Source organism: Mustela nivalis (genome assembly GCF_964662115.1).
Source record: "Mustela nivalis genome assembly, chromosome: 3".
NCBI classification, from domain to species: domain Eukaryota; kingdom Metazoa; phylum Chordata; class Mammalia; order Carnivora; family Mustelidae; genus Mustela; species Mustela nivalis.
The window spans coordinates 119,507,522-119,521,872 of NC_139022.1; the positions used below are offsets into that span (position 1 = coordinate 119,507,522).

Genomic DNA, 14,351 nt, shown 5'->3' on the forward strand with positions numbered 1-14,351 from the left:
GCATCCAAAAATCAGGGCAAGGGTAGAACATACACCCAGAAAAGAAACAGATTTTACTCAAACCAAGATGTTTTGATGCTGCGACTGAAAATTTCCCAGACATATACTCTGGTGCTGGACTCAAAAGGCCAACAAGTAAGTACTGCCTTTTGTGAAAGCTCTTCCTTGGTTAGTTTGATAAATAACATTAGAGAAAATTTGGGGGTCTTGCCCTATCACTGAAGGCAACAGAGATGGCCTGGCCTTCTGAACTACAATATACCAAACAATTTTCCTCGTACTGGCCATGTGCTGCCTACCATTTACTGGACCTGTCTTTTCATTTCTCGCAGAAAACTAATGTGAAGGCCAAAGCTAGGTCTATTCACTAAGAACAGTAGAGTACAGACTGAGTGCCAGTGGAGAGGGAATATGAGGCACAAAAATACTTCTGATATAATTCCTGTGTCAAAACAAAATTGCTTAGCAACTTACATCTGTAGCATGAGAGATTACTAAAACTGTTCATTGAGTGCCAAACTTACTAGTGCTCTCTGCCCTTTTGGTACAGATTTTGGATCATACAAAATAAAAGAAGAAATTCTACTTAATTACATCTTCCGAGGTAAACTTTGCCTAAGATTATATAAGCTTCTCCCAACTCCTACCATTCAACTCTTCTCTCTCCATTTCTTTTCTTTTCTTTTTTCTTTTTTATTTGACAGAGAGAGATCACAAGTAGGCAGAGAGGCAGGCAGAGAGAGAGAGAGGAGGAAGCAGGCTCCCTGCTGAGCAGAGAGCCTGATGCGGGACTCGATCCCAGGACCCTGAGATCATGACCTGAGCTGAAGGCAGCGGCTTAACCCACTGAGCCACCCAGGTGCCCTCCATTTCTTTTCTCTACAATTGTTACCTTTCCTCTGCTTCCTCTTTTCTTCCCACCACCATTGATTCCAATCTCCCTATTTACATTTCAGCCTGGAGACTGGACAAGAACGGAAGAGAAAGATGCTGGAGCCCATTCCCTTTCTCCCCAACCCTTTTGGTCTATTGCAACTGTGGCAGGTCAGGACTCAATCAGCAGTCTCCTGGTCCCTTCCCGGGCAGGGTAAGTAGAATAGGAAGTGACCAGAAATCATTTCTGCAGAGCTTCCTTCCTGTTTAGGTGATGGCTCTCACTACCAGTAAATGCTATTTGTGAGTATCTCTGCAGAGATAGCTAATACAGCAGCTCTCCTGTTCCCCTCTCCACTTCACTAGTAAGGGCTGAGTATGTAGGTATATGGAAAGGAAACATTATGGTTTATGATTTCTGTATTAGTGACACGAAATGTCTGACCACAATTCCCTCTTACCATGATGTAAGCCATTTTTCTGGTACATATTACTTGGCAAGGTGTCTCGGTTCCATTCAGATGGCCTTAGCATCCTCTCTTGCTGTGATGGGGTGAGCTGCTCACTATACTCCCAGAAGTACCTTCTTTTACCTCTCTTCCGAGAGGATATTGAAGTCATCTCCTTTAAGTCTTCCACAGAATCATTTTCATAGCCTTAAAAAAAAAAAAAGGAAAGCCCCCCCCATCCCCAATTTTTAAGGCCCATAAATTTCAATAAAGCAATCAAGGCAAATAAAAAGATCTCTTCCATTTGTCACCTGATATATTTCCTTTCATCTGAAAACATCATTGGCATATCAAAGGTAACAGACCAGGTCTATAAAATAACTTTTAATATGGAGATCTCTAACTCATAAAATATTCAGAGACTAATAATCATAGGTAACTATATGTTTATCCTCCTTATAGTTCTCTCTGGTTCGTATGCGTTAGTGTAGGAAATCTTTTTAAAATATCTTTAAATAGGCACTCACTGAGAGAATAATGAAATATAGCTCTAGGAATGTCAAATGCACCATTAGATCATGGTACTAAGACCCTACACTATGATTTAAAATGCCTTCCGTCTAAAATTTATGCATCCAAAACATTCCCAGACAGACAAGTGTGTGCATTTCTGTGATTGTATCCTATCAGAGCTTTGTGAGGCAGTAACCTGTCCATAGAATAGGTTTTCTGCCTACCTCCCACCCTACCCCTTTTGTAAAAGTACAAAAGTGAGAGTGTTCTCACAGACTCGCAAATAAAAACACATATGCCTAGTTTAATATTTTACTGGAAGCAATATGCATCTACTTCACTTTTTTTTTTAAAGAAGTTATTTTCCTTACTAAGGGAGAGTTTCAGAAAAAACTTAATTTTGAGCTGCTAGAACTGTTGGTCAGACCTCACGCAGGATGACTTACAAATCTAAAATACCCTCAGAGAATGCTCATCTTAGTGTACGCCACGTCATTACTGCTAAGTACATGGAGGAGTGGAGATGGACCCCATGTAGGATGTATATAACACTAAGGTGGACAGGAAAACTTGGGTAGCACTGACAAAGCAGAATGACCACTTTGTCTCCTAAAAACATGACTTCTCTGGAACTGACACTAAAAAAGTGATAATATCTGCAGAAATATAGCTCCATTTGTATGACATTCTGGAAAAGCCAAAACTACAGGCAAAACTAGAAAGCGGTGGGCCAGGAGTTGGGAGTGGAGGGAGGGGCTGACTCTAAAAAAATACAAGGCAGGGGCGCCTGGGTGGGAGTCGGTTAAGTGTCTGCCTTCAGGTCAGGTCATGATCCCAGGGCCCTGCTCAAGGGGGAGCCTGCTTCTCCCTCTGCCTGCTGCTTCCCCTGCTTGTGCTCTTGCTTGTTTGCTCTGTCAAATAAATAAATAAAACCTTTTAAAAATAATAAATAAAGGAACACAAGGGAAATTTGGGGGGTGGGTGATGAAACTCTTCTGTATCTTGATGGTGGTAGTGGTTACCAGCAGTACAAGCACTTTTCAAAACTCACAGTAGTGTACACTTAGAGAAGGGCGAATTTCATATTTATACTTCCTATACTTCAATAAACATAACCTTTTAAAAAAGAATCAGGGGCGCCTGGGTGGCTCAGTGGGTTAAGCCGCTGCCTTCGGCTCAGGTCATGATCTCAGGGTCCTGGGATCGAGTCCCACATTGGGCTCTCTGCTCAGCAGGGGGCCTGCTTCCCTTCCTCTCTCTCTGTGTGATCTCTTCCCTTCCTCTCTCCTACTGTGATCTCTCTCTGTCAAATAAATAAATAAAATCTTAAAAAAAAATAAAATAAAAATTAAAAAGAATCAATTTGGAGACCAGAATTGACTTCAAAGGCAACAATCAAGAGAACTCTGTAGAACTGCTGATATTAACAGCATTAAAGTGCACATGTGGTAGTTTAAAACAACATGGCAAGGAGTGTGACAGTGAACTCTAGTTTCTTATGAAGAAATGATGAACAAGTCACACCATCATTTCTAGAAGTCTGATTTTTAGAACTTGTGTTAGATACATAAAACAATGACTTTGGCCTATTTATTTGTGCCAATGCTACACTTCAAATTAAGGATTTCATCTTGTTCCAGAGATCAACCTAGCTTTTGGAAAGATGCAAGGGCCACACGGTGCCACCAGAAATGGCATTTTCCAAATACCTGGCTCCACCAGGCCAAGAAAAACTTACTGGCTTAAAGAAACTACTGGCTCAGAGAATTAACCCAGTATGGCTGGGAACACCTCAACACAAGCAGATAGACCAACAAAAACACTTCCAACTTCCTACCAATGTCAAGAACTGGTGTTCCACAAAAACAAAATAACCAAACCAAAACAGAAACAGATCCACAATACAACAAACAAACCATATACAAGATAAGGAGGAGGAAAATAGGTAAAGGGGATTAAGAGGTATAAATTTCCAGTTATAAAGCCAATCAGTCATGGGATATAAAGTACAACTTGGGAAATAGTCAATAATGTAATAATTTTGTACGGCAACAGTTAGTAACTAGACTTAATGTAGAGATCATTTTGTAATGTACATAAATATTGAATCACTATATTATACACTGAAACTAATATTATATACCAATCATACTTAACTAAAAATAAAAACTTAAAAAAATAAGTAAAAAAAAAACAAACCCAACCCTCTGTATGGTGGCAGACAGTAACTAGACTTATCATGGGGATCATGTTGTAATTATGATGCACAGTCATTAAGATGCACACCTGAAACTAAGAGAATACTGTAAGTCAATTATACTTCAGTAAAAAAATAGAAGAGCTAGTATTCCATATTTAAATCTACCCTGACCCAAAGCATAAAGGAAACATTTTCACATACAGCTTCCTCAGGCATCCCATCCCTCTGATAACTGTTTTGATATTCTCCCCAATTTAGCAACCCTCCTCAGGTGGCCTGGTCTTTGGGCAAAACATTACTTTTCATTTAATATACTTATATATTTCACTTACAGATACTTTGAGACTTCTGACAGCGCAGTAAAAAAGGTATCATTAACCCCATTTAAAAAAAGAAACATGCTCATGGAGGCTTTAAGTGATTTGGCAGAGCTAGAACTGACTCAAGTCCCATGCATCAAGAAGTCTAGCTCCTATTGGGCTTATCTAACATGATTATCAAATGTAAGTCAAAAAGGCTACATTTACTGTGTCAAATTCTAACCATACATCTTTGGTTAGTGCAGACTATTGGTAAAGTCAATCTTGAAAATGTTTAGTACAGATTAGAAAATAAACTTTCATTCTGGGAGCCCAATTCTTAGTATTACACCACGTAATCCCAATGACCCCAAACAGTCATAGCCTGTGACAGAATAGGCTCTATTAAAACTTTGGAGCAAGGCCAGAGGAGGTACTGAAACTCCATTTTACACCTTTCCTGGAGCTTTGTAGGCTCAGGCACTGTTGTAGCCAACTGCCAAGAAACAGCATCAAGGGAGCTAGTCATCACAAAAGGGCCTTTGTAAACTGCTGCAAATTAAACCAATCAACCCACTCTAAAACTAGCACTCTGAAGAAACCATAACTATCCTCACTTTTCTGCTTCAAAGAATTTCTTCCTGCTTTCCACCAATAATTCACTTCTGCATTCCTGAAGCCACTTTTTTAGCTCTTTCTTCTAAGAAAAAGGGAAATTTTCATTAGCAAATATGAATAGAGCCCAAATAATACCACAAAATTGTGTTGATTTTGTGGTTAAATCATGTCATTCATTAACATTTGTGAAAACTGTCCAAGTAATACTAACCAAAGAGGCTTTACTTCAAGTCAACTGGAAGGGAGTGAATTAAATGCCATCCAAACATTCAGCATTGTTAAACAGAGTCAAGAAGAGAGTTTTACCCAGCCAATGCATTTCTGTTTCAAAGTAGTGCTGGTTACCACCAACAAGCTCACACAACAGGATTCTTCTATAGAAGACAAGGCAAGGGAATGTGGCATGACAGGACAACACCAGCTATAACACTGGTTCTCCTCTCCCACCCATGAAAGTTAAAAGGTTGACAAAATGCAAATGAGGGTCAACTTACTAAGTGATCTCTCTTCACAGACCTAGTCATCTCTCAACACACTTATCCAGGTAAAAACACTCTACAAGATAAGAGCAAAACTACAACCAGAAGTGGGGTAGACAGCATAGTGCTTGGTGATGGCAGGATTTACTGACTCCCTCTGACTTACATGTTTCTTTAAGCATCTACCGGGACAAACCACTCCTTCTCCACATTTTCCATTTCCCTTAGTTATTACCCATCTTCCCTTTGTCTCACCCTTCCCCTACCCTCCTACCCTGATCCTAAATATGGAACTCAAAGCGATAGGGCTGATGGGTCAGACCTTGAAGACGACTCATAGACAGCACTCTGGGCTTACCATGGGAGGAAGCTATATAACTTACCACTAGCTACAAAGACAACTTTTCCTGAAACACCTCAAAGCAGATTTTTTTAAAGATTTTTTTTTTTAAGTAATCTCTACACCCAATGTGGGGCTTGAACTCACAACCCTGAGATCAAGAATCACATGTTCTAATGACTGAGCCAGCCAAGTGCCCCTCAAAGCAAACTTTATTAAGTTGTTGAGAGGAAAAACCTTCCTGCTAAGTAGAAAAAATAATTGTCCTATCTAGACTATGCAGAGTTCTAAAGTAAACCCAAAAAAGGCATAAGCCCTTTTCCTCTGGATTAAAGTACTTTTTCCTTACTTGAAACTCCACCCGAGTCAAATTTGGTTGTATCAAATACACAAATCTAAGCATTTGTGTAACAGAAAGATTTCACTAAAGCAAAGTCTTTTTTCTAGCAATAATAGTGCTTTGCCAGGTATACCATATATCTACTATGGCTTAAAAACCTTTCTGAAAATTAAATACCAATCTTTATACTGCCAGAAATTCCAGCAATTATAACAAAAGAGCTCTCTTGCAATTTCTAAGGTTTTAAAAATAACTTGGTTTTTTAAATATACAAGTTACAGCATCAACACTATTTTTGAAGAAAACAACTTTTGCTTAAATTTGAAGATCTTCACTTCTTTGTGCATTTTAAACTGTGTGCCACTTGGCAATACCATTTTCATAAATACTGCACAAGCCAACAGTGGCAACAGCCCAAGCATGTAAATGCTGAATGAAGCAAATCAATTCCCACAGGTTTCATTTTCTTCCTCCCTTTTATTTATATGTGCTGTGTATATTAAAAAAAAAAAAGCAGAGTATCCTTCATGTTCATTAAATTAAAGCATGTATTTTTCTTAAATGGAAAAAAAACTGTGAATGAAAGATGGGACAGACACAAAAAGCTCTTTTTTTTACATTATGCATGAAGTAGGTCTTGTTGGTTGTAAGCATGAGTAATATAAAGCACTATCACTTGGTTTACCACTGGGGCACTCTTAACTTGCCTCAACTATAATAGAGAGACATGTATATAAATAGAAATATTTTTAAATCAATCAATTCTTGGCATCTTTGCACAGCTGCTCAGAGAGTAACAAATTAGTCTCTTAACATAAATTAAGAAGAAGCCCTCAAAGAATCAGCCTATGAATCACTATATGAGCAAAAGTGATTATTTTAGAGTTGCCTGAATAGAAAAAAAGCAATTACTTATTTGAGCCAAGATAGTAAGTCATTTAATCCCCAAACTAAGGCAAAGAAAACATCTGTATCTCAAGACAGGAGAAAGGTCAGTTTGGTAAGCCTCCAAGCATTACCATACCTGGCTCAGAGAAAGTGTCACTAATATCATCATCTTTGTCATCTTCATAATCCTCTTCCTCCTCCTCCTCCTCCTCATTTTCAGAAAGTTCGTGCTCACTACCAAATCCTTCATCATGGTCCTCATCATCAACATCATCCTCGTCTTCCTCATCTTCTTCAGGACTGCATTTGGTTGGCTGTTCACCCAAATTGTCAGAGACAAAAAGGGAGTAATTGTGCTCTTCTTTTTTCTGGGATGAATCTGAGACCAATGTGCTGGCAGAAAGGCTGCTACTCTCTCCTGCTGCAATTGACCCAGGACCCTCCTGGGACAGGGGACTGAGTAACAGTTCCTGGGTTTCTTTAAAAGGCAAAGCTGGAGTGATGTGACCCTGAAGAGGCTCCACCCCTTTCTTCTCTGGTCGCTTTGCTACTGCACCACAGTAGCAGGTGTTCTCCTTTGCTGCGTCTGCGTGAATCTGGCTCAACAAGGGCCGACTCTGCTGCACTGGGTTGATCTTTACCTTTGCCTTTTTTACATAGTCTTTACATTCAACATGAAAGTTCACCTTTTCATTATGATACACGTTGGTCTTCACCATGATCTGTGTGCTTGAAGTGGGTTTACTTGCTTTTTGGACACAGTCTGACAAAGGGACCTCAGCCTGAAGAGTTTTAGAAGAACACACAGGGGCAGCTGCTCTGCTTGAGATCTTTTTACTAGGGAATGAAGAGGGCAAGGGATTCTGTTTGACACTGAAAAGTGAATCAGGGTAATAAAGGGAATCAGAAACAGACTGAGAGTCCTCGCTATTAAGCTGGGCCAAAGTTGGAGTTTTACTTATGACCTCTTCATCTTGGTAAGGGCTAGAAAAGTCATCAAGACCCAAGTAATCCACTTCTTTTGTTCCCCAGATGTCACAGCTGGTTAGCTTGGTGTACTTTGTTAAGTCTTCACAGTACGTATCCCACTGTTCCCAGTTTGAGGTTAAAGCGCCCTCATTATCCAGGACATCTGTGAAAGACTCCAGATTTTCAATGTCTTTGCAATCCTCCAAAGAAAGGAAGCTGTCTCTAGGATTCTGTTGATAGTTCATCTCTCTATCCTGAGAAAAGTTAAAAAAAAAAATCACACACCATATTTTAGGAAAGAAGTATTCACCTCCATCCTCACATCCATGTACCAAAATGACAAGTCAGTATTTAACCTCTGGTCTGTTTTAAGATAAAGGCTCTTTACATGTCACTTTACCAGTCCATATAATATCATTTTCTTGGGCAAGGAAAACAAAGGGAAAATATGCCCCTCGGGAGGCTTATGTCTGGTCTAAATATCAAGGACTCTTGAACTTTACTACAAACACTCTTTCTGAAAAAGGTTTACGTTTCTTGATCTTTGACTTAGAAAAATTTGAGGATCTCCTTTGAAACAAGCTTCAATTAAAAGCAAATAATGAAGACCTTACCTTCATCACAGAAGAACCTGTCTTCTGAACTGAGAACTTAAATATAGAGGCAAAGAGCAAATCAAAGAAGAGTTGAAATTCCACCACAGAAGGGTAAGATCTTTGATTAGACCTGGTTAACAACGCTTGGGCATGGGGACTACAATACTCCTCACGAGTGTGACAGAGATAGGATTTTAAAAATGTGTTAGTGAGACTATGCAGCCATTAAAAAGAATGAAGTTAAAGTCTAATGTACTAGCAAGAGAGGCTGTTTACCAGATGTCTTTACATTAAAAGGATTAAGTTACAGTATACAGTATCTATGAATGTCTTATCCAACTTAAAATACTCATGTATTTATATATGAACAGAAGGACTCTGTTAGGAGTACTTATCTTTGGGGAAAAGGTTTAGAAGGTGGAGGTTCAGGAAGGAAACAAGGACATTTTCATTTTTCCGGTTTGTTTTGATTTTTGCATTTGTGTGGCGGCTTTCTTGCTTCCTTTTTGCTTATGGGTGTGTGTGTCTGTGTTCTAAGAGTTTTAAAGAAGTACAGTTTGCAGACCACAAAATTCACCTGTATTAAGTGTACAATTCAATGATTTTTAGTAAATTAACAGATTTGTATATTTAGTCTTGCAGTTTTTATATACTTCCATGTTGCTTAAGCTGTATGTAATTAAAATTATTTTTTAAATGTTCTTCTTAGGAATCTTAGGTTTCTATTTACCTTGGGAATAAGTGATAAGTATACTGCTTGGAATTGCTATTTTTACCTCATATTCTCTGTGTCATATGCTTTGCTCAATGTTATCATTCCTAAATATCCCAGTTGAAGAGTCCTTTAGCAGTCCGGCATATCAAAAAAGACAGCTTCCCATCCTCATCATCAAAAACTGAACTTGAAGATATTTAGATAAACTCTTTCTACTTTCTGTGTGTGTGCATGTATTTATATATAATTACTTTTATAATCATATGCATATTTTAAAATTCCAATATAATTAACATATAGTGTTATTTTAGTTTCAGGTGTACAATATAGTGATCCAACAATTCTACACATTACTCAGTGCTTATCATGGTAAGTGTACTCTTAATCCCCTTCACCTGTTTCACCCATCCCCTCACCCACCTCCCTGTTCTTACTATTTTTCAATGGTTTCATAAAGCCTTCTAAAATTACTAGACTGACAGTCAAAAAATCAAACTTGACATCCTTTTTTCTATTCAGGCATTTATAAATTAAAAAAAAAACACCTACACCACAATATTTTTACCCCAAATAACTTAAAGCAGAATCCAAGAAAATGTTACTTACCAGTTCATACATGAAATCTGGATCTGAACTGTTTGCTAAGAGATCTGTGCTCATCAGAGTCTGCTCTGAAAAGGTGTGGCTTCGAAAGGCATCCCCAAAAGGCGGATCCATTCCGCTTACACTAGGCTACAACAGAGTGATTTTAACTTTAGAAAGTTAAAGACTACTCCAAGACCAATTTATTATCCATAACTCAGACACCTACTAACTTCTCAGTTTTACAACAATTCTGTATATTTTCTACTCTTTAGCACATTTGAGAGATTTAACTAGCATTACATTGTGAACTTAAATTAGGAAGATAATGAAGATGCACTAAAAATAGAAAAAGAGTGGCAACTGTTACTTATACCTAACTTCTAAAAACTAAAGCTTATTCAGCCACTAGAATCGGCATTCACTACCTAATGAGTACTTTTATTCGGCTATATAACATTTCTTCAAACCCATCTCTAACAATACTTCCTCTAATATCTTCCCAATATGGAGCACTTCCTCCTATTTCCTGGGGTCTGCAGAGATAACAAATTGGTCTCATTCTGTACTCCTAAGTGACTCCAGTGTCTTATTTCCACAAACAATCTGGAGGACAATTTGGGCACCTTTAGTGCAACCAGTGCCTCCAGGAATGTGATGATGAAGATACTGGATCAGCCAAATATCCCAAAATCTTACTGGTGAGACCAGAAACTTGGGCATGAGCTCAGCAGCCTTAATCCTGATCCCAGAAAAGGGTACAAGTCATTCTTTAATAAATAAGGGGAAAAAGACCTGGCACCAAGAGTTGATGCTCCTCCTTTTCTCTCCAACCCACTTTTCCATTTCAACATCTACACAAATCACTCCAGAAGGAAGTCAGGGCCCACGCTCGTAAAGCAGCCCAAACAAGTAAAAGGCCTCACTCTGAAATCTAACTTGGACGAAGGAAGAGGATGTGAAAGAATAAAAATTCCCTCTTTGCCTTTTTGTTCTTATTCTGCAAGTTTTTGCTAAAACTTAAAAAAAAATTCTATTAATCTATTTGCTTACATTTCTCTATTCATATACCTTCTACCTACCACAAACTGGCCTTCTTACATGCTCTCCTATCATGTTTTTCTTCACTGGTACTTTCCAATCCAGTCTTTTCTTTCTCTAATTTTCCCCAACCCTATCAGACTGTAAGCTCAAAGTAAGTGTGTTATAGCTCTAACTTCAAGTAGTCCACAAGCAGCAAACTAAACTCTAAATGGGAAAGAACTCCAAATCAGTATGTGTAATCCACTTGGCCAGGAGATTGGGGTGGAGCTAGGCCACTGGTCTTCTTAATATCAACTAGCAAATCCCCTTTCTTTGCCTCTGCTGCCTGCCTCTGAGCCACTGGATAATCCCAGCAAGGTGCTTATTTTCTGTGCTCAAGGCATAATTCTGCCTGGCTCTACATGAAGCCACCTAAGAGTCCTTGCCCTCTCCTTATTTCTACATTTCTCCTCAGCACTAAACCCAAAGAGGGAAGAGGATAAGAGCTAACCATTGGAGGAGGACAGGAAGAAGTCTGGATGTGCAGTGGGGAAAAACAGGGCTTCTTTTCTTACTTCAGAGATTGACTCAAACCAGGACTGATCAATTCAAAGTAGTTACCATAATATAAATAGATGTAATCATTCTCAGTAACCTTTTCTGAATAGTATATATATGTATGAGGAGTATATGTGTATATATGGAAGAAAAAGGTTGAAATCTCTCACCATTTCCTCCTAACTACTTTTAAATTCATAAGGCATAAATGGAAAGGAATAAAGGAATAACTGAGAAACAGGAAGCAGACAAGGAGATGGACATGGGCTTTCTGTGGCAGATTAATTTTCAGGGGAGTTGGGTGAGCCTCCTTAAAGCCAGCAGATCTGGCCCCCTTCTAACCAAATTTTCATTCACCACATTTCCCCATGTCAAGCTCATTAAATTTCAAAGTGTAGCAAAGGAGGAAACAGAAGCAATGGAAGGACAGACATGTATTCAAAACTAGCTGAGATCAGAAAAAAGTGTCTTAAAAAGGGAGTTTGTCAAGCTGTGTTAAGATTCAGAGAACTTACAGAAACAATAGTATGGACTTTCTGCAGTAGGAAAATATAAAACTTTGCACCTGCTCTGTATGATTTACCTGAGGCATTTCCAAGCCCAGATCCTGTGAGTCCGATTCTAAACTTTGTTTTTTCCTCGTTTGTAAATTCTTTTCCAGCTTTACTTTTAATTTCAAGATCAAAGATGATTTTCACAATAAAAGGCAGGTTTTCCCAGAATGCCTTCAATTCCAACGTTTGGATCAGTGCTTTTTATTTATTTTTTAGTATTTCTGTGTGAATCTGTCAAACAACAACACAAAGTAACTTCACTGAGCACCATTAAAAACAAGCTGACCTTTCAAAAATGACATTAACAAAGAACACTTTAGAAGAGTAAGGCTTAATGGTTGCAATCTCAAGAATTTGGTCATTTCTTAGTATCAACTATTCTGAAATTCACCATTCCTCTCTGTTTCTAAAAAAGGATAGGTCAATAACCAATTGGCAACATTAAAAAAGAAAAAAAACCCACCATGACAAAATCTTTTCCTGTGATCTGAAAGATGTAACTAATGTTAAAGTAAAGCTCCCATTCACTTTATGTTCTGCATGAGAAAGTATTCTCAATATTTAATTCCATGTATTGAATAATCATTACTGCAAAATTAACCCACATTTTATATCTGTTATATATCTACAAGAGGGACACCTGGGTGGCTCAGTCAGTTAAGGGGATGCCTTCGGCTCAGGTCATGATCCCAGCATCCTGGGATTGAGTCCCCCATCGGGCTCCTTGCTCCATGGGGACCCTGCTTCTCCCTCTGCTTCTGCCTGCCACTCTGCCTGCTTGTACTCTCTCTGTCTCTCTGACAAATAAATAAAAACCTTAAAAAAAAAAAAGAAAAAGAGTAATGAATATATAAAAATCAACAATGGTGCCTGGGTGGCTCAGTCCATTAAGCATCTGCTTTGGCTCAGGTCATGATCCCAGAATCCTGGGATCAAGTCTCCATCAGGCTCCTTGCTCAGTGGAGAGCCTGCTTCTCCCTCTGCCTGCTGTTCCCCTTGCTTGTGCGCTCACTCTCTTGCTCTCTGACAAATAAATAAAATCTTTAAAATATGTTAAAAAAGGAATTACTCCAATAAGTTTTTAACATGTTTATGTTGGGGGGAAATAGGAAAATATTCCACAGAGGGGTTTCAAGGATTAAATAATGATTGTAAATCACCTCCACAGAGTCTTGATTGTGGTAGAGCCTTAAATTTAAAGGTTAATTCCCTTTTCCCTCCTCTGCAAAGGCCTTAATTGAGGGGGACTAAACAGCAATACCCACTTCATCATCTTTTTCTACATCAGTGGTCCTCAAAGTGTGATCCCAAGACCAGCAGAATCAGTATCAACTTGGATTGTGTTACAACTGCAAAATTTTGAACTCTAGCCCAGACCAACTAAAGCAGAAACTCTTCTCACAGTTAAGTGTTTAAACAAGTCCTCTAGGTGATTCTGACTTTCCCTAAAATTTGAGAACCACTGACCTACACTCAGCACCTTGCTCTCATTCAGTCTAGTTGCAATATCCTTTCTTAGACTGATGTAAAGAGCCAATTTAAGCTGAGTTGCTCCATACCTAACATATCTGGACTGGAGGGTCAGAGTGTTACATCAATTTCAAAGGCCTCTGCAGAACAAGAAAGAGACTATCAACAAGAGATTCAATAACTGTTCCACATAATTAGATGGGTAAACTGACAATCATTTTTATTTCCTGATCTTTGCTAGGCTCTCCCCTCTGGTGGGCTGTCATTCCCACTTTGCAGTTCTGGTCTAGGAAACATCAAGTGCCCAGGCTGAGCCTACAAACAGAATTAACTATGCATTTCAATCCCATGATACAGTTTAGGCTCCTGACAAAGGCCAGTTCTGGTCCAGTTCCTCCTTATGTGGCCTCATGCCTTGACCCTACTGCTGACATACAATCTGAGTCCTAATTCTTCCCTTGATTCCTGTGAGAAACAGTATCAGTTGCCCTTCCTCCCTCCCTCCTTTTCTCCCTTCATTCCTTCCTTTAAGGCTGGGGAGTGACAGAGCGAGAAGAAGGAGAATCTTAGCGATGTGGGGCTAGATCTTGCAACCCTGGGATCATGACCTCAGCCAAAATCTAGAGTCAGATGCTTAACTGACTGCGCCATCTAGGCATCCCCAGTCACCTGCCTTTTCTAGACCTATTACTTCAACTCCAAAAAGGTGTGTGATTCAAGTGATGCATTCAATGAAGTGGGTCAGTATAATCCTGGTCTATAGCCTGGATATGAGAGAAAATTCTAATACTCTCTAAAATCTTAAGTTTACTCTTATTAAGCAACAGGGCTGAAGACTTTGCAAAAAGATTAAGTTCTATTAAACAAATACTTATTGCTATCAAC

General features: G+C 38.9%; 1 protein-coding gene across 5 annotated transcripts in view; it reads right to left on the reverse strand.

Moving 5' to 3' along the window:
* CREBRF (CREB3 regulatory factor) overlaps positions 1–14,351 on the reverse strand; it is a 56,088-nt gene that overhangs the window by 22,662 nt on the left and 19,075 nt on the right. For 3 of the 5 annotated variants that reach the window (XM_082726095.1, XM_082726091.1, XM_082726094.1), the window contains exons 2-5: positions 12,026–12,227; positions 9,886–10,011; positions 7,136–8,222; positions 1,335–1,529 (exon numbers count right to left, since the gene is read on the reverse strand). In XM_082726095.1, coding sequence (XP_082582221.1) covers positions 1,335–1,529; positions 7,136–8,222; positions 9,886–10,011; positions 12,026–12,034 — 1,417 coding nt within the window. In that variant the 5' untranslated portion in view covers positions 12,035–12,227. Of the gene's footprint in view, positions 1–1,334; positions 1,530–7,135; positions 8,223–9,885; positions 10,012–12,025; positions 12,228–13,555; positions 13,607–14,351 lie in introns of all 5 variants that reach the window. The other 2 variants (XM_082726092.1, XM_082726093.1) reach the window with 1 other exon arrangement.